This window comes from Camponotus floridanus, unplaced genomic scaffold (genome assembly GCF_003227725.1).
Source record: "Camponotus floridanus strain SB8 unplaced genomic scaffold, Cflo_v7.5 scaffold71, whole genome shotgun sequence".
In the NCBI taxonomy this organism is placed as follows: domain Eukaryota; kingdom Metazoa; phylum Arthropoda; class Insecta; order Hymenoptera; family Formicidae; genus Camponotus; species Camponotus floridanus.
Window position 1 is genome coordinate 347,254 of NW_020229840.1, and position 21,623 is coordinate 368,876.

The 21,623-nt window shown below is 34.7% G+C and overlaps 1 protein-coding gene across 3 annotated transcripts in view; it reads left to right on the plus strand.

Moving 5' to 3' along the window:
- LOC105254643 (rho GTPase-activating protein 20) overlaps positions 1–21,623 on the plus strand; it is a 230,116-nt gene that overhangs the window by 118,039 nt on the left and 90,454 nt on the right. Inside the window, exon 1 of one of the 3 annotated variants that reach the window (XM_025413937.1) lies at positions 1,049–2,086. The exons of the other annotated variants lie outside the window; for them this stretch is intronic. Within the exon in view, the coding sequence (XP_025269722.1) occupies positions 1,769–2,086 (318 nt within the window). The 5' untranslated portion in view covers positions 1,049–1,768. Of the gene's footprint in view, positions 1–1,048; positions 2,087–21,623 lie in introns of those variants that run through there. 3 annotated transcript variants of the gene reach the window in all.

Below are 21,623 nucleotides of genomic sequence, written 5' to 3' on the forward strand. Positions count from 1 at the left end.
TTACGAGAGACCACGTTTTTAATCAATTATAATATATTAAGAATATATATATATATATATATATATATATATATATATTATATTATATAACAGATATATTATAACTTACATACTTACTTATTCTATCATTATTTACGATAATTTACTACACAGAAAAAAAAGACATTCTTATTTTGAAAATATATTTAGTTTTAACATGGAAATCTTGAAATGAGATTATATCGCGTTAATTTAAGAAAAATATAATTGCTTGAATAATTGCTTACTTGAACGAAGCCATTTTATATATTCAATCAAGAAAAATATATTCTTATGATTTAAGATTTAATTTTCTTGAATGGAAAAGAAACAATGTAGAAAATGGGTAGAAAATAACATTTTTAAATCAAAGATTATAATTTTCTTAAAGTAGAATTAAATAATTATATATTTTTGAGGTGACAGTTACAATATAAAAATAAGACAATAATATTGTTGAAATTTAAAATTATTAAATTCTTCTAAGAAGATTAGAAATTGTTGCGAATATACGAAACAATGAACGCGTTACTTACTTTAAGTATACAAGTTTTGATTTGACACTTCTTTTTTTCTATGTAGTAAATTACATTCTACAAAATTGATAAAACTAGATACAATTTACATCTCAACATTATATTTAATCTACCACATCTCTCTCGCGCAAAAAATCAAACATTTCCAAATAAACATTATTGATACTTATCAAGATTCCTGAAAGTGAAGGCGATTCTTCTGTATTCGATATTAAAATTTTGCGTTTTTCGAAAGAAAAGTACACGCACCGCGAATACGTCACACGCGCGTCGCGCATGTCACCCCGCGGGGTCCCTTTCGCGAGACGGACGAGCAACGAACGGTACGCGTATATGTGTGTTCGTGCGAGGCCCGAGGGCGAATCAGTCCCGATCGCCATGGTAACCGCGCCGCGCGAATCGCGCCCCCTCTCGGTCGCCCCGTCTAATCGGGAGTCTTCGGGCGGGCTCGGGCGCGCTCGGGCGGCTTCGCGCACGAGCGAGGCCAACCGGTCTCTCGGCGCTGGCAGTCTCTGCGCGACCAGTTTCCGCTGTGCACGTACTCGCGACGATCGGTGATCGGCGTCCAGCCGCCGCTTTCGCGTTCGGTGCCCGACCTCGCGTATATCGGGTCGACATTCGTGATCCTCGCGCGCAAGAGACGCGGGGACGATTCGAGTGTCGCGTCAGCTGTCGCGAACAAATGGAACAGCACTCGTGGAGGACTGTACGCGCATAACCGCGGAGTGTGGTGTTTGCGAGAGAGCTGCGGTTGCACGACGCCCGAAGGCAAATACCTGTACCCGACTTTCGAGCCGACTCGACTCGACTCGACTCGAGGAGGCCGCGTTCGCCGCCCGCTACCGCTCTCCTCGCAGTGGCCGTGATGATGATTCACTGATGTGCGATCGGAGTCCTTCTCTCCCCCTGGTGCGAGAAACTTGTCGCGATAGTTTCGTAAACGTCTCTCTCGATTCTCCGGAGTGTGACGTGCACGTATATCCTTCGCCTTTCCGAGTACATCTCTCGCAGCGTCGACACTTGGCGCCGCAACGTTCAAGTGTACCGGCTACCACCTGTAGCGCGCTTCACGCGACACAGTGAGACGGTTAAGTGAGTGAAGTTAGGCGCCATTCGCGGCGTCGGCAGTGACGCCGGCGATGCGGGACGATTGAGGGGTGAGGCGTGAGCGCGATAGTCCTCTGCTGCAACACTCGCGATCTCGAGGCCGATTAATGATGACCATGTTCGGCACCCTCGTGCAGAGGCTCACCTCGCCGGTGACCTCGCCCACGAGTCCGCGACGGCGCTTCAAGTCGCCGTCGCGCTGGGAGGTGCAGAGCGACCCGGAGGACGATCCGGCCGCGCCCGTGAGGAAGTCTCGGGCCAAGCATCTCCTGGATAAGCGCAAGAGCAAGAGCCGGGCGCGCGCGCTCCATTCCTCGCAGTCGGACCACTTGCAGATCTGCAACGGCGCCGGTGGTTGGCACGACGTCATCTTTCCGCCGCTGCGAGGTACCAAGAGCCTCGGCAGGCTCGATGGCCTGAAAGAGGTGAGCCTTATTTTTTTCGTGTCCTTCGTTGGCGTATATACCTATCGGATATTCGAATAATTTCGACTCGCTCCGAATTTCATGGCAGTGCAAAATTCCAGGAGATAAATTCCCATGCGGTCGAAATAATTAATATTTTAGTTTCAAGTATATATTTGACAGCTCGTTAATTTATCAGATGACACAGCTCGTCCTCTCTGAGAAAATTCGAATTTGACTCGACTCGCATTTTATGAATATTTGATTTTAAAATATATCGACAATTAAAATTAATTTTAAAACTGACATGAAATATTTTTTGTGCGTGAGAAAGAGAAATATGAAAATTGATTTCCATCTTAAATCGGATATTCGAATAATTTCGACTCGCTCCGAATTTCATGGCAGTGCAAAATTCCAGGAGATAAATTCCCATGTGGAAATAATTAATATTTTAGTTTCAAGTATATATTTGACAGTTCGTTAATTTATCAGATGACACAGCTCGTTCTCTTTGAGAAAATTCGAATTTGACTCGACTCATATTTTCTGAATATTTTATCGTAAAATATATTGACAATTAAAATTGATTTTAAAACTGACATGAAATATTTTTTGTGCATGAGAAAGAGAAATTGATTTCCATCTTAAATAAATTTAATTGAGATAATATTTTTCAAGCGTATTTATTGGCGAATTAAATGCAAATTTGTAATCGAACCACCTTCATATAATTATAATCTCGCTTGATGTCTAATAATGTGATTTTATATATCTGTAGAATGGATCGATTTCACTTGACGCAACGATCTGTTTCATATGAACGATCTTTAGCTGCGCAAGCTATCGAAAGTACTCGGAATCGGATCGTGACGCATGATTGTAAAATATCTGGAAATATCTTACGTCGGTTACTATACGAGTTTATATGGATTGGGCAAATCTTTTTTTGTTCCGGTAGAATAGATATACCAAGCATTCGTAACTGACCATATCCTACACAAAGTAGTTGGGTAAAAACAATAGTTTCGTGAATAGATAAAAACTTCGTAAATATTCACCTTTTTATTGACATCGCTAAAATGTACAAAGTTATCTCTGGATTACGATATGAAATGGAATAAACAAGATAAATGTTAGAATTTACAATTGATAATAATAATTTAATCAATGATTAATATCGTTTTATTTGAATTTTGTTTGTGTTTATGGGACATGATAAAATCACTTCAATGAACAGTTGATTGAACAATCTTTGGAGAAACGTGAAATAAATAAAATAAAAATTAAATAAAATTTTAATAAAGTTTTAAAATAAAAATAACATTTTTATCAACTGTGTTTATCAAAAATTGACAGATTTCAATTCTTTTAAACTTATTTTTATATGAAGGTTAATAAATAATTAATAATTTTTATGATACTTTTCTTCAAAATTCTTTTCACTTACCTGTGAAAATTGGGAGCAATAGAATAAAAATAATATATACTAATACGCGAAAATATTTTTTTGGAGAAAAAAAATAGTTTCATTTTTCTCAGAATTCATACATTATAAGCCAGAATTCTTTTGCAAGTAGACATCTTCATTTATCATTCGCTTAAGCTATTTTCTCTATCTTTAATTAAACGAGTTTAAGCGATGAGCGTATCGCAATCTGATTATATAATTGCTCCGTAACGTAACGTGTCGGAGCATATTTTATATTGTACATAGCTGGTGAGTTTCACGTAATTCGCATACGTGATTATGTAGCGCGGCATTGCGGTATTTTTTTCTTTTTACGTGTCCTACGTGTGCGTTACTTCCGAACCGTTTACTTCGGAAATAGCACATTCCACGAACCTTTTACCTTGAAAGTAGTACAGGTTACTTTTTGGAAATTACTGAAAAAGAAACAGTATGCAATGCGTGAGTAGATTATCAAGTCACAAAAGCAGAACAGCAGCATATTTTAAATACCGTGATTTGGATAGGAATAAAGAATAGGATAGGAAGAAGAAAATTAATTGCAGAGAGAAATTATTCATATTGATGAGATCTAATATATAGAGTGTTTTTTAATAAGTGCGAAAAATTTTAGGAGATGATTTTTTGTCGAAAATTAAGAGGAGTTTTTCATATAAACATATACTCCTACATCCCTCTCTGTGGAGTTATACTCCTCCAAAAATGAAAGTAAAAATTAGGTTTTTATTTTTTTAGGTTTTTAGATTTTTATTATAATTTTACTTTTGTTCCAGTTTTCCCAACATTTACTCTAATTTTATTTTTATTTTAAAATTTAATTTCAATTCTCGTAATTCAAAATATATTATTTAGCATCGTGTTGTGTACAATAACGTATTTTATTTTTTTTCTTGAAAACTATTGATTTTATGAAAAAAATAAAAGAAATAAAAAAGTTTCCAAATAAATCAAACTTTTTAATGCATATTTTTAGATGATCATATTCCGGCTCATTAAAAAGTACTAATAAAAAATTGAATAGGAGTTGCTAGTTTCATTCCCTTATAACAATACGGAAGGCTAAAAAAAATATTAATAAATAACCTTTTTACTAGTAGAAACTATCCACCTAATTTCATTTCTTTAATTTGTTCCAAATTTGAGAAAAAAATAAGAACCTAACTTTTACTCCCATTTTTGGAGGAGTGTAACTCCACAATTTTTCACACTTATTAAGAAACATCCTATATCATCTTTTCGTTCTTTAAAAGTAATTTATGGAAATATAAAATTATTTGATCGATCGAAAAGAAATGTACTGTTTAAAAATGGGATGTTATGTTTAAACAACTTTAATGTAACAAAAGATCCGTTAATATTTGTTTGTACGATCTAAAATATAATTTGCCACATTTACCGGAATAAACGACATCTCTATCGCGTGTTTGCATCGATGCGTAAACGGAACGGATACGAGTAAAAAAAAAAAGAATTGGCCGCGTTCTTGGTCGGCACCTGTGATTGTTTACTATCGGACGAGGTCGTCGAGCAAAATGTTGATACTTGCCAGCACTCGCTGAAGCACATCGATCTTCACGCATTTATTACGTAGGATACATACGTCCGATTGTGTATCTTTAATTTATGTTATCTGCTTATGTTACTCTGTTGCTGCTTGCAAATTAAACTTGACGTTTTATTGCACATAAAAGAGAGCATAAGGCATTAAAATACGTACATTTAATATTTAATATAATAATATCCAATATAATATATACGTAAATGTTATATATAAATTATTTTGAATATATGTAAAAGTATTTAAAAATTTAATAAAAATATCTTTAATAAAAGATCTTTTAATAAAAATATTTTCATAAGACTTTTCTTTCTTTTTATATAGAAAGATTTAAATTTAAAACTTTTACACATATTCAAAGCGAATTATATATATAAAAATTTTTTTATAGACTATATATTTTTATCTAATATATAAAATCTCAACAATAACAAACTTATTAAGACGGACATTTTTTTAACATCTACTTTTGTTTGTTCTATTATTTCACGACTGAATACATTTAGCGTTTCTTGTAGCTAGATAAACGAAAGGGTAAATAGCCGACCGAAAATCCGTCATCCGATACCCGATGACGAAGCTTTCTCTATTCGAGGAACGCGGAGAGAAGCGCAATTTGCTCGATAATCGATTTACGCGGCGCGCTATAAAATCGTGCGGTTCCGTCTCCCCCTCCCCCTCCCCCTCCCCGCCAACGCGCCTCCGTTTCATCTTCGTCGACTTTCACGACGCAGCACGGATACGTTACTACTTCCCGGCTCTGCTACCCTTTACCTCCTAACCTTGCTCGCGATCAAAGCCTCGAATACCCGCCGCACCGTATAAAATCACCGGCTTTCACCGAGCCGTAAATACGACGACGTACCGCGAATCGCCAAACGCGTCCGTAATTCGCGTAAATTGCGCGCGTACGGTCAACCCGCGCCTTTCTCGGCTAACGCGAAATCACGTTACGTCGCCCAAGACGAACGCACACATGCCAGGCTGTAGAAACTGGATATCCGACTGGCGACCAGTTATCAAAGCCGTGGAAGTGAAACGCGGATCGCTGTCATTAACCCATTAGATCCCGGAATTTTATTCAAATATTCATAGTAGCAAAATATAATCTCGGAAACCAAATAAAATAAAATAAAATGAGACAGTTGCAATTTTTTTCCCTTAATCATTTAAATAAAGAAAAGATTTTTAAGATATTAATATATATTATATATTATATATTATATATATATTTATACATATTATATATTTATATTTTCATATTTATATATTTATATTTATATTTTTTTCTGCGAGGTAAAGTTTAATCCGAAAATGTCATGATATGAAAATATTCAAAATAAGTCGAAAATAAAAATTGTTCTTCGCAATTAATTTATTACATAAAAATTACTTTTTTAACGCAAGTTATTTTAATCGAGCTTAAAAAAATCAGTCGCACACAAGCGACGAGCTCCTTATTGAAGAGCCGAGTTTAAAATTCGCAGCGCGTTGCGCTCGGCTTCTGCTTGCTTAAAAATCGCCCGTCGTGCTTTTTGCGCCCCGGTACAATGCCCGGGTGCCATGGTGCACTCGTGACCACGCACAAACTTGCGTAGCGGCTTCTCAGGGGTCATTAAGTGTCGTCGTCGAGTCGCGGCGAAGCGAGCGATGCGATTCGTAATTCGACGAGATTGCGTGGCTCTTTAACGACCTCGGTATTTGAACGACGACCCACCAAGAAGTACTTTGCGCCTCTCCCCCCGGACACATGCGCACGCGGCCGAAGGGGGCATTAAGGCCGCCACTAAAAGCGGACTTTGCCAAATGTTCGCAATTCGAGCGACTCTTAACGACGATACTGCCCGTCCTGGGCCTGGCGTGTATTTACGAACCTCCATCACCGACTCCATCGGGTCTCCTCTTCCTCGTTACACCCCCTCCTCCCCCGCGAATCTTTTTCTCCCCGAGTACATGCGAGGCGCCATTAATTTCGCGAGCATAAAAAAGGAAGGGAAGGGGATTCTGGGCGAGTGCGTTAGCGGTGTCGTCGAGGCAAATCTCGGCCTTTATGGCGGATTTATGCGATGCTAATAGGGAGGCTAATCAAAAGTGGACGTGCGTTACTTGTAAGCCATTTATTTACCGCCGATTTATTTGTGTAAAATTGCCGAATGATTTTCTCTGAATTTATTTGAAACGTTTGTAACTGTGCTTGTGGAAAACAATTGCATAATACTTGATTATTAAATCAAAATGTGTAGAAATAATTAAATAAATTAGTGGGTATTGAAAAGGAGTGAGTAGAAACGTCTTCTACTTTTGGGCACGCTTGTTTTTGTCCGTCACGTTAATGTTTCATTTAACCCCAATTTCACTCTCATAAAGAGCAAGTAATGAAGCACTCGTCGTTGAATCAGGTCATTATCGATATTTCCATTAACTGTTTTTCTTTATATACCGTTGTAGTTAATTGTATCTGTAATTGCATTAGTGAAATATATGTAATTTTTTAACAGATTTTAATTATATTAAATTGTATATAATCAAAATGTTTATATAAAACTTTTAGCGGTAAAGATATAATTAAAAATATAAAAAAAAAACAGAAAAGATTGATTTTTATATTTTTAATTTTAATAATTTTTTAAATATTTTCGTTATATATAAAGATATATAATATAAAGATATAAAAATTTATATATAAAGACAGTTAGCTTCCGTCATCTTTCATAGACAGATTCCTGGGATAATTTGAAGACGATTTTTTCTCAGCGAAAATGTCAATGAAGGCCATCATTTTTTGCATGTTCCCGATTTTTGTCATCATATATCTTTGCAATTAAGTCTTAAATTAAAACTCAACTAAAGTAAACTCTATTTAAAATTAATCAAAGAATGTGGTTTTGTTAATATTTTATTTCTACAAAGCTTAGTTTACGAAAAACCCCTTATTTCCAATCACTCATAATTCAAAAATTATTAGTGTCTCGACATTTTCGTTGAGGAAAAATCGTCTTCAGATGATCCCAGGAATCTGTCTTTGAAAGATGACGGAAGATAACTGGGACACCCTGTATATACATTACCTGTATGATCAACCGAAGCATGGATTAAGATCCATAAAAGTCTTGATTTATTCGTTCAGTTGAACATATCTAATATATTTATCCAAGATAGTAAGTGCGCAAATTTTATTCGTCTCAATATTTGCTTGAAAAGAATGCATCACTTTTGGAAACATGAAGATGTAACGATTAACTTGCCACTTTCATCTTGCTCGTGTAAAATTATCATTAGTGATCCGCTCTTCTTGAATAAGACGAGAGAGATAGATAGAGAGAGAGAGAGAGGGCGAGGGAACATTATGTCCAAGGCTTGCAATTGCATACGAGATAGAGATCTGTCGGTATGCAGCTAGTTAAATCGCAATGCAACGAGCAAGGGAGCGCGAGGGACACGAGGAAGTCGCATCGTCTTGTTTCGGCGGATGATAAGATCGATGATCGCACGTGATGGAGCACGGTAGCCAAATCTTGAACGTTGAACATTGCTCGGTGAATATCCTTTTCTTTCTTCTTATTTATTTCACGTTATGTATCATTTATTTTAGTCAAGATGAGATTCTTGAATGTTCGAAATCCAATTTTTGCATCGGAATATTATTATAAGTCAAGATGGAAAAATTCCTGTCTTTGAAAAATCGTAACTCATTCTTGTCATTTATCTAATAAATTTAATATTTATTTAATATTTAATATTTATTTAATATTTATTTATTTAATATTTATTTAATTTATTAAATATATGCATGACTTTTTATTAACGCAATTATTTACTATACCGTGTACCATGCTCCAAATTTTGACAAACTAATTTAAATTATGCGGAAACTGATGCATCTGAAAAAAATAAAATCTCTCTACATAAACACTATGTACACGAGAGATTAATTTTGTTTCGTGGACGCGAGCTTCGATAGAGGAATAAAAAATCCATATCCGTTCGAAAGCAGCCTTATAAGGGAACCCCGTTGGCTCTCGCGAGCTTCCTACAGACTGTCTGTGGACATTCCGAGACTCTGAATCAAGTCGCGATCGTCCAGTTTCTATGGCCACGTTCTTAAGGAACGTGGATCTGACACCGATCACGATCATGAGACATCATCTCCGATATGGTAATAAAAAAAAACTGCCCGCGCCTGTTCAAAGATTCGACTACGAAGATTACCAAGAATCCGTTAAAGAAGAACCGCCTTTCTGTGTCGTGAGAGTCTCGCTCTACCGTGAACTGCCAGTTTCATTCTTCTCACGCGTTTGTTATATCAGTTTTTTTTCGCACATACGAGAAGAAAGATATGACACTTTGCATTTTTCGCAAATATAATTGTTATATTGTCGCACATTTAAATATGTATTTTTATTTTTATCAATTTGAGAAAGATACAGAATTTGTGTCAGTCTAATTGTAAGCTTATTTTATTTCAAAAATATTCCCTCTCTCTCTTTGCGATTTTAATATAAAATATAATAAAGTGTAATTTAATCGAACGCGATATTTTAAATTTTCTAATAATTTATATTTTATAATGCGGAAGAATGCAGATGTAGCGAGCGATTTGATTTAAGATATATTCATAAAGGCGCATATATTCACAACAACGGCAAGTAGGCAGGTCTGCATACCTTATTGTAATAATTTAACGTCAAAACGGAGAATCTTCACAGTAGAACAGATTTGCGATTCGTGCACCCATAGTTGTCAGTCTCCTCCCCAGCTATTGTTCATCGCGATTGAAAGAAGAACAGACAGGGCAGAAAAAATGCTAATTGTGAATATGAAAATCACGGCAGGGATGTCTCTGCCTCTCGTTCTTTACGAGACATGTCCTGCGCAAAAGACTTTCGTCGTTTTTTTTCACGATCCCTTTTGAATCTTTGGAATGAGGGAGTTATGATGCTCGCTATCCTTGACATTCGCAACGCGTTGAAATTTCGGAGAAGACGATTCGCGCTGCTTGCAAAAAAAATGAAAAGAAAAAAACGTGATAATTTTTTAATTCAACGAAACAACAAAGAGATTGTGCGAATCGAAACGAATATATTTTTGCAGCTGTTAAAAATTGTATTTATGATAAAGGAAAGATATGCTAATTATTTCCTTGTATATATTTTTATACATTTATATTTTCTTTCATTCTTATTCAATTTCTTTAAATTTGAAAAATTTAATTTATTCTATAAAATTAAATTTGAAATTTAATTTAGTCTATAAAAAGACTAAACCATAGTTTAATTAAAATTAAAAATATATTTATACAGAGATGTGATTTTTTTGTAACGTTTTTTCATAAAAATAAGAAATTCCGAGAGGCTTTTTCTTCGTTCGATTTAAAAAATAGTACACAATAAGAGCGGATCAAATCTTATTTATCGCGTCCTCTATGCAGATTTTAAAACGATTCATCATAAAGCGTTTCAGCTATGACTTTTTGTTCGATAAATTCCTCGTGCACGTCCTTGGTCCTTCCTAGAAATATATGCTAGACAACTTTGAACACAACGAGAGAACACGAATCGCGTGTGCGAGCGGAGAGAAGGAAAACAGACAATAGAATTGCATGGAAAAAGGGGACGATAAATTGGCGTTAACGGGAAGTTTCGGCTCGATTCGATCGCTATTCTAGTTATTGCGGCACTCCAAGTTGCTCGAGTGCACAGTGCAATTAGCGTCGCGCTTTAATACTAGATCAATTCGATATATTCGGGATATATTTCATGAGATAATTTCAAAGTGAATCACACACCTGGATACACATCGAATGCATTTGCAGCTCGACATTATTGCGCGATTTGATTTTCAAGTCGCTTGTTTACTTCTAATTGCGTTCACCTTCTGAATACAATTGTTTGTATACATATGCTGTTTACAATCGAGTCAGAATAATCTAAAGATAATTGTGTAATTTGCATTCTTGTGAGACAAACACGTCGCACGGTCGACTACAATATTTTTATCATAATGTGATTCGTGTTACATTCGAATTTTATCAATGAAATTACACGAATACACTACGTCATATAAATCATTTAAATTATAATTTAGAAAGGTAATTGAAAGAAGTGAGAAAATTTTATATTTAGGATTTGATGTTTAAAATTTTTACTATTCAAAAATTCAAGTTTAAAGAAAATTCAATTTCCATCATGTAAAATTTATACATAAATTTCTAAAAAGAAAATCTAAAAAAAGGCAAAAATTTTTAGTTGTAAATAATAGTAGAATATTCAAAATTTTTCATATTCAAAAATTCAAGTTTAAAGAAAATTCAATTTCCATCATGTAAAATTTACATAGATTTCTAAAAAGAAAATCTAAAAAAAAAAGAAAAGTTTTAGCTGTAAATAAAAGTAGAAAATCTTTATCTTTTTTTATCATTGCACTTTAGATGCTATTTTTTACAACGCCAAGAAATGTATACAAGATCCAACGGAGCAGTTTTAACAATCATCTTTATATCCGCATCGTCCAAGACTATTAATGCTTACGCAGATGATAAATATTTCTATACGATGCATTACTATGCGCGATGCCGATATGCCGTGTGCCAATCGCATGAGTCATATACGATTCGTATTCAAGAATGGCGTTTATTCGTCTTATCGTGGTGTATACAGTTCGGTGACTTATCTGGACGCACCTGTTCGCTCGAGCATATCGAATTGATTGAATAATTTGCAGCTCGATTATTTTGCGTTTAATGACATTTAATTGTATTGATTTCTCTTAATCTATTCGAAGCGGAAATGCGACAAACGTGTGATTTAAATCGTGGGATTTAAAGAATTATATTCCAAGATTATATTCGAAGAAATATATATTTATACGTGCTTTCCACGTTGCTATTTCGTCCGACTTCCTACTTCAAGGCTAGCTGTTAACTTTGTCGAGAAAATTCTGACTTACGCTATCTTGGTCATGTTAATTGTGATAATTAAATTCACGGCGAGTTCTTATTCAATTCTATTCTACGCTAATATTTGAAATTCGCGTGTTTAAGGGAGCATGATCTAATCGTTAAACTCGGTATCAACTTTTTGCAAAAAATAACAAGTAAAATTTTACACAATGGATTGTGGCTTTTTTCAAATATTAAATATTTAAAATATAATTGCAATTTTAATTTATACAATAATAAATTTGCAATGTTTTCTCTCTTCAGTGCCTTTTTTTCATTTGCTCATAATGCAAGCAATTTAAGCGAGAGGGTTGATTTTGCTACCTATATTTTGATTCAAATCTCATTTAAATTTTTTGTTTTTAATTTTAGTATATATCATTATAGCAATTGTAAGATCAAGAGATCGTGCAAACTTTCTATATTAGCCGTAAGGTATCTCTTCTATGTTCATTAATGATAGAACTTTCTCGTTTCGGCCGCGATCGATGCACCTTGCATCTTACACACCTGTTATTGAGACTTTGTTGAGAAGCGTGAGAGAAATTTCTCGAGGCACTATGATATTTTATTCAAGAAAATCATATTCGTGATTTTGTAATTTTTCCATTACTTATCTTTACGTATAAACACTTCGATTTCTCTCGAGGCCGTTGTGATCAGAGAGAAACTGATTCCGGGAATTAGAGAAACCTTTGCATTGTATTTCATAAACGTATAATACTTCGAAACGAATGATTAATGTCGTAAAATGTCAGACAGAGATATTAAAAATTAAATATTAAGAAAAGAATTAAGATGTGTAAAAAAAGATATAGATTAAATGTGATTTTATATTATAATAATTGTTCATTTATATAAATTCTTTATTTGTCTATTTTAAGGCTATTCGTTTAAAATAAAAAATACATTTCTGTTTTAGATCTGTCAGATAATGTTATGTTCCAATTATGTAGTATATTTAATAAGCTAGTACATCTCACATATCTGTTTTTCTTTATCCAAACGAAATTTCTTGGACTTTTTAGTCACTCGACCTTTTGAAAGCTTTAAGTATCATTTGGCATGAAGCCTTTTATTTCGTTCATACATTGTTTAGCTACTACTTTGTTCGTTTAATCCAGTTTATCGAGTCTTTGTCAAGTGACTTTCGTGTAATTAAAGTCTCGTCCAAGACCCAAATTAAATTCCCATTAAAATATTTACTTTCATTTGTCGGTCACTATATCCTTCGTTTTCACGCGTGCTTTTGATAAATATATCGAAAGGTGCCATGGCTTGCCATGGCCTTATCAGGGCCGCCACTGTTTTCCATCAATATAATAAGAATATTATTATTTATTAGAGGAATCTTGGATGTGGTCACATTTTAAATGAAAAGTTTGTAAAAAAAATCTAGGAAATCTGTTTCTGTTTTATACTTAATTTTATCGTAGTAATTTTATTGTAATAAAATATTTACAGAATTTGTTCCTAAATTTATTCAAAATTAAATTATTCGAAATTTATTTTAAACAAATGTAGAAAGAAATATAATTAATCGGTTACAACATAGAACTATTCGAGTCCTTGTCAAATGACTTTCGTGTGATTAAAGTCTTGTCCAAGACCCAAATTAAATTCCCGTTAAAATATTTACTTTCATTTGTCGGTCACGCTATATCCTTCGTTTTTACACGTGCTTTTGATAAATATATCGAAAAGTGCCATGGCTTGCCATGGTCCTATCAGGGTCCGCCACTGTTTCCCATCGATATAATAAGAATATTATTATTTATTAGAGGGATTTTGGATGTGGTCACATTTTAAATGAAAAGTTTGTTAAATAAAAATCTAGGAAATCTGTTTCTATTTAATACTTAATTTTATCGTATTAATAAAATATTTACAGAATATGTTTCTAAATTTATTCAAAATTAAATTATTCGAAATTTATTTTAAACAAATGTAGAGAGAAATATAATTAATCGGTTACAACTATTTTCTTCGAAAAAATTTCTTTGAAAATAATTAAAAAATAATTATAAAATAATTAAAAAAAAATAAACTTTAAGACACTTGTGACGTAATAATTTTTTCACCAATGGACGAAATTGCATTTGACGGGCGATAGAGATACATACTCTCTTCCGCGATGAGGCAAACTTTTCGTAATGACGCACGGTATATAACAGTATCCTCGAGAAAACTGTACGCGGAAACTCTATTGATGCGAAACAATTCGACGATAATGCGCCTCATCTCTCGCTAGCGCGTTAGAAGATGCAATATCATCGGGGGCTCCATTCTTTCGTTATATGGAGAAGATAGAGATACGATCTCTTTCTCTTCGGGCTTCTCTCGTAATTCAATTCCGTGAAACTCCCACAGCTTTCGTGCGAAACTCGGCGCGTCGTAATCGGGCCGCATTTTCTTCGATGTACTTTATAATGCGTAATAGGCGTGCGGTCGACGAGGAAGGGGGGGAGGGATAAGGAGATCGATCGCGGATCGACTTACGCGGGATGCGTTACTTACGCAGGCAAATCGCGTGCACTGAAAACGCGTGGATTGAATGAGCATGCCAACAGCTTGGCTCTCGCATATGCTGAAACTGGATTAACTCGTAACTGTGATTTACGTCAGACACGCACGCGTACGCATCCAAGTTCAGGTAAAAAATTATTTTTCTCCTCCACCGTGAAGGATTACATGAGATATGTATCTTGTAATTGACCGAAACGAACGTTCATCAAAACCTATACAAGATACATCGCTGACGATGAAAAAAACAAAAACAATGCAAAATTTTAGATTAATAATAATAATAATGCACTATGTTTATATTTTTTTAAAGATTACGGATTATATTGATTTCATATTTTATTCCTCACTATCGTGATCAAATCTAAATGCAAATATTATGTTGGAGAATTATCGTGCAGCTGTACGATAAGAAAAGCTGGGAATATTAATGCCATATCATAGAGATCGTCGTCGATGGCTCTCCAACTGGAATTGCGATATTTATTTCATTCGTTAATCATAGCTGTAATTATTCTCGATTTAATGATTACACAGAATAACACGTGTGTTGACGTGTTGATGTTTCGAATTAATTTTCCGTTAATTAGCAGTTAATTTGTCGGTTCCAATGATGATTATAATCCACAATATATCGTCAATATGTCGTTTCGTTTTATTTTTTATCCACAATATGTCGTTCATTTTTTTATTTTTTATGTTTTTAAAGCGAGTTGTCGTGTTTATTATTATCATCGTCAGTATAATAAAGCGAAAACGAGGACTTGACGATGGACATGACATTATGAATCATTGCATGTTTTCTTCTCTCCCTTTTTTTCTACCCTTGTGTCTGGTGGCTATGCCAAAATATTCGAGGAAGTGCAAGGCTCGGACAAAATGAAAGATTACGACTCGCAAGGGAAAAGTGGATGAAAATAAGGTGGCCTAGTGACTCGAGAGAAATCTCGATGACACCGTTATGTCTTAGCGTATCCGTAGTTTTATAATCTTTCTCTCGACGACACGCGATATATCTTCTCCCTTGCTTTAGAAAATTATATCAAATATAATTAGATAACTTTTCAAAAAATATTTTAACATTCATAATTTATCTCGCAGGGAAATCGAGGCTTTCTTAATGCAAATAACGTAACACGTGGATGCTCTATGCAAATTTCTAATGTCTTATTTTAATGGAAGATAATAGTAGACAAGTTCAATTATATATTCTTTCGCGTGTCGAGCATTCTTTCTGCCTTCGGAATCGATGCACCGAGAGTAAAAGGCGCAAAAAATTCTCCGTCCGACATCGACATACATGCGTCTTGCGTGTCGAGCAAAATTGTCGGCTCGCCTCGAGCAGCGGACAATCGTCGAGATAATTAACAATTATACGCGATCGTCGGATTCTTTCGAATCGGAGTCGGTCGCGATTATCTCGCAAAACACGGTCTTAATTAATAACGTTTCATCGACCGCGCCGAATAAATGCCTCGAATTCATGACTCACTCGTTGTTTCTCTCTCCTAAATCTTGATGGTAATTAATCAGGCGTCGATATATTTCGATGTTGCGCGCTTTTACATAGCCACAATTATTATTTAATAATTTCATACACGGGCTTCTTGATTAATTATATAGGATGTCCTATTTTTAACTTTCATCCTCGAATATCTCGAAACCATGGCGGTTTCGGTGAAAATGTTTTAAACAAAAGTTGTATGGTTTTAAGGGGGCCATAAGATGGTGTCATTGATTTTATCTTGAAAAGTCGTTTGAAGATTATGAAGGTCACATTTAATTTTTTAAATGGAACTCCCTCTATTTTTGATTACATATTCTTGTAATTTATCTCGAGAGCTTTCCAAAACACTATAATAAAGTATTTCTTTATTGAGTATTTTTCGAGTTATGAGGCTTGAAATAATTTCTTAATTTTACATAAACCATAAAATATCTAGTAAAATATTCATTTTTCGATTATCTTACCTTAATATTTTTATGTACAAAATAATGAAGGGAATCAATTGGTGTAACCAAAAAACATAGATGTTTTTAAGAAGAAATATGTAATTTGCAATTAACAATTCCATATTATTTCTTAAGAACAACTATATGTTTTCTTTACAACTTTTGTTTAAAATATTTTCATCGAAACCGCCATGGTTTCGAGATATTCGAGTGTAAAAATTAAAATGGGACACCCTGTATAATTCTGCGCTATGAGAATAAATTTTCACCTTCTTTTTTTCCTTTCCTATTTAAATGTGGAACATGAATATAAGGATTTCTTAATCGTTTTGCGATCGAGTAAATTGTATGGTGATTTTAAAATTTATCCTGGCATCAGGCAGTTGATAGTTCAATTAACATTGCGGCGTTTGATTAATGACATTGCGTAAAAAGTATTTCCTTTCGTTTATTCATCAATCTTGCCTGTAATTCTCGGTTTGAAAAATTTCTGGGATAAAATCTCGAGTTCGTGTAGAGAGGCTACGTATGAAAGTCCCGAGATTGAAACGCGCGAGGAGCGAAACGTGTTCGCGGTAACAAGCCGCAAATACGATGGAAGACCGATATCTCGTTGTACTAATCGCCACACGAGGCATTGTTTCCTTACTAGGAAACGTAAAAAATAACGGTTCACATTGCGTTTTCCTCCCTTTCCTTCTCTTCCTTTCTTCTATTCCTTCCTTTCAATTTGCTTTAATAATTTTCAATGCGATCATCGATTCATTTAAATATTTAATTACCCGTCTTCGCGTAATAAGCGGATACTTGTGCACAGTTAGCGAATAAATCTTTGGAATGATACGGCTGACATTGCAGTGAGAAACAGGGGTCGTCAACCTCGAGGTACATTTCACCATCCGCGTTCGCCTTTTACTTTTAAATAAGCACATGTCGCGAGCGGGGAATATAAACACGTATAGTCGTAGTAAATAACGCTACGAATGTATAAGTAATTTCTAGTAAGAAATGTAACAATATGTGATTTATCAGAGAATAAAATATCTCGTATGACAAAATTATGATTATTTAATATAATATAGCATTCTCATATAATATTTCGGTACAGTTAGTTCCCTCGCAACGTTCGTATTAAATTCAACGTTTGTCGGGAAGAAATCTCTCTCTCTCTCTATGTATACGTTTGTATGGCTAATAGCACTGCCGCGAAATAAATAACATCGCGAATACTTAATTCATAGCGCTACTTAAACGTTAATAACACCATGTCCGAGCAGGAATTCAGGGATGAATCCAGGCGCGCCTCTCGATGCGATTTTAGAGCGAGTGTTTTATTGGCTATTAGTTTGATTTGCGGTAAGTGCCTCGTTACGCAATGAATGCCATTGGTTTCTGCCTGGCATGAGAGGCGAGAGCCGCGAGCGAGCGAACGAGTCTGCCGATAAAACCGATCGATATCTCGATCTCGCGCTTAAGGTTGCTTAAGAATCGTATTAGCGTCGATCTTGTACTCTCGCTCCTTCTCTCGCCTCTAATTCCGATACCGAATCGGGATCTTCGATCTCGCCGAACGACACGCTTAATTTCGCAGACGCTATATCGACGAGGCACAAAAAGCGTCCGACTGTCATATCTATTAAATGTCCGACCTCAGGATCCATTCTCCGAGATTAATAGATACGTACAGGTGCTCCTTTTAACATTGAGCCTAATTAACCGTTTTACTGTTCGGATCTAATAATTTTATTGATATTTCTCATTAATTATATACAGTACCGGTCAAAAATATATCACCTTTTTTAAGGATAATTTAATTCCAAGTGTATATATTTAATTAATTTTTCTTAAGTTGCTGTGTTCATTATTGAATGAAAAGTCTATTGTTAAATAATCTATATACCTACTATTAAAACATGACTAGATAGAAATATATACACTTTGAATTAAGTTATTCACTCTGAGTTAAGTTATTCTTAAAAAACATAAAAATGATATATTTTTGGCCGGTACTGTATCACGGGTTACGCTATAATATCGCATTGTTGCTTCTGAAATGTCACTAATCGAATCATAAATGTATTTTTTGTCTTTAAAATAATGTTCCAACGAATGTCGGGGGGATTGTGAAATAAGATAGCGTGTTCTAGCTCGAAAAATTACACGCTTTTCTCGCATAGGTTGTCTGTTGAATCGCGGTTAACATGCCTTCGCTTCTTTCTCGCCGCCTGTCGGATAAGTATGCTCATTTGCGGCACACCCTGTACGCGCGTCATATTACAAGCGTGCGTCGTTCCAAGCATATGTCGAAATCATCCGAGGATGATTCCTTGCCATTGTTTGCAAACACCTACGGGATACCGAGAGCTATTCTTCCTCCTCGCGTTCCTCTTCGTCGCGGTAGAGAAGAACGCGCATGTCTTAAGTATCGTCGATCTTCGCTTAGTAAGCTGGATTACTCCTTCATATATCGCAGAATTATAGTGTTACATCGATAATTGAATATTTACAATACATGTTTAGATAGGATCTATGTGAATATTGCGCTTTTTAAATTCATAAGAATTATGGAATCTGTATTTTTTTATTTCATAAATTTATTTATTATTATATTTTATTTCAGATATTTATATTCCATTATGGGGATAAAATAATAAATTTATTTCAAAAAATTTACTTCATAAATTTTAAAATTTTATTTATAATAGAAATATTTATAATAGAAATATTTTTCTCTAATAGAATTCTCTAATATTTAGTATTTATAATAGTTTTAGATTTAATTTTTCTAATTGAACTTAAATACACCCATAATGGAATATGGATATTTATAAAAAAATTATTAGGCACACATGCTTATATAAAATTGCTGTGTAAGACGTAAAATAACGACACAATAACCAAGATTTCTCACCTTTAAAATCGCATATACCGGCGCGTCTATCCTGCGTCTAGCCTGTAAAACGATTGGTAGTTTCTAAGGACGTAACCCGCCGATAATAATGACCATTATCGCCTTTATTACATCGGACACGCGCCCATCTCTCGCGCGTCCGACAATCCTCGTTGTGTTGTACGTACGTGGGACGTGCGCGCGTGCATTTGCTGCACGCGTCGAACATTGTTGTATAGCGCGGCGAGATGCACCCACCCGCTGATTCCTCCCGTACACGTCGATCGATGATCCATCGATCGCGCGAACGATGCGCCGCGGGTAGTCCCGGCGCAATATCGCCGCCAGATATATATCTCCGACGTGTCTCTCGCGAGGCCAGTATACGCGATCACGTTCCTCCCGCTTGTACTTACATAGGCTCGTGCATAATACAGAACTCACGTGCGTCAAATTTCCGCAGGCTATTTCAGAAAGTTGCCCATCTTCTTCGCGGATTTTACGGGCCAATTTCGAGGAAACTCTCCCACATTAAATAATGAATAAATCTTTTGAGCCATAAACTGAATTGAAAAATTTTTTCACGCATTTATTTAGGGTTGCGAAATTTTGTTTTTTATTTTTAATTGCGTGGAAACTTTATTTTGCAAAAATTTGCACTCGACAATTTGCTGTTCTTTAATTTTTTGGAGATACCTTTACACAGTAAAACAATAAAATGTGTTAATTATAACATTTTTCACATGTCTCTTCACATGTTTTAGAAAGTCCACTCTAAATTTTCTAAGTTAAGATAACTCATTCGTCGTATGTTATTTTTGGGCAAACTAAAAATGTTAAATAATTGACACAATACTTTACATTTATTTTTGTTATTGTGACTTTAAATGTAATGTAAAAATAACGTACAAATTAATTAAAAATTATGTGAAAAAATAGTTACAATAACTCGTAAGAAATGTTGAAGACATTAACATATAATAGTAATTATTTTAACTTAAAGTATTTGTAATAGAAACATTTGATTTAGTAAATTTGATTATTTTTGTATGTCAAAGTTCAAGATTATTTGAAGATTCACTTTAACTTTTCTTAGAATGTTAAACTGACTTTGAGACATGTTGATTGTTTAAAATGATTATATTAAAAATATTCAAAATAATATTCCATTTCTAAGAGACATATACAAAGTGTTAAGTTATGAAGTTGACAGAAATGTAACATATGAAAACGTTATAAAAATAATAACATAGGTTGTATGTTAATTTTACATTGATTAATATTAATCAAAACGTGGTAACACAAGAAGATTTTAACATATGGACGTACAATTTTTTACTGTGTAAATGCTAAAAATTTTGTAGAATATATGTATCATACCATAAATTTTATTTTTATTCACGATTATTTTTATATATGATCTCGTATATAAGTAATATCGCTGAGTGTTTACAGGCACCGGTGCCACCATAATTCATTTTAATACCCGATTAATTCCATCCTTTTGCTACTGAATAGCCTTTCAAGCACTGGCCTCGTATTAATATTTATATGCGCAAACGTTTATAAATAACTGTTCCAAGAATTTGTCATTTATTTTCCGGATTTTTCTTGATCCGTGCGATTTAGATTTTTGGCCAACAGGTCGGAGATCATGCAAAATGGTGCAAAGCCAAGTTGAACATGTTTTCTACATCGAGGTCGTCGTCTTTTAAGTCCATTACTTATACATTCGTGTAGCTGGCACAAACCGAGTCTCGCTCTCTACCCCATAATCTACGGTCGTACAATGTCGCCTGATTATGGCCGCGCCGATATGTCGTTGATTCGACCGGGTCACAAACCTACATGCGTATTCAAATATTAAGCTGAGCTGATATGCATGTGTGCGTACGCGTCGCGCGACATGTGACGTTCGAATTATAGAGTTGCATACGAGATTATGGAGTGAATGTATCACTAGGAATTATTAATTGCATCGAAAATATGATTCTGTACTCGTGTCATCGCTCGTTTTGTCAAAGAAATAAAAGGATACACTTTTTTTAAAAATTTGTAATATTACATTGCAATGATTTTACCATCTGTATGTTACATGTATAATGATTTTAATACTGATTGCATGTGGGGATAAAGGAAATTCTTGAAAGTTTATTTATTTTAATTGAATACATTTCATACTAGTTTATATTTTCACCAATTTTGTATCAATTTTTTTATGTCTCT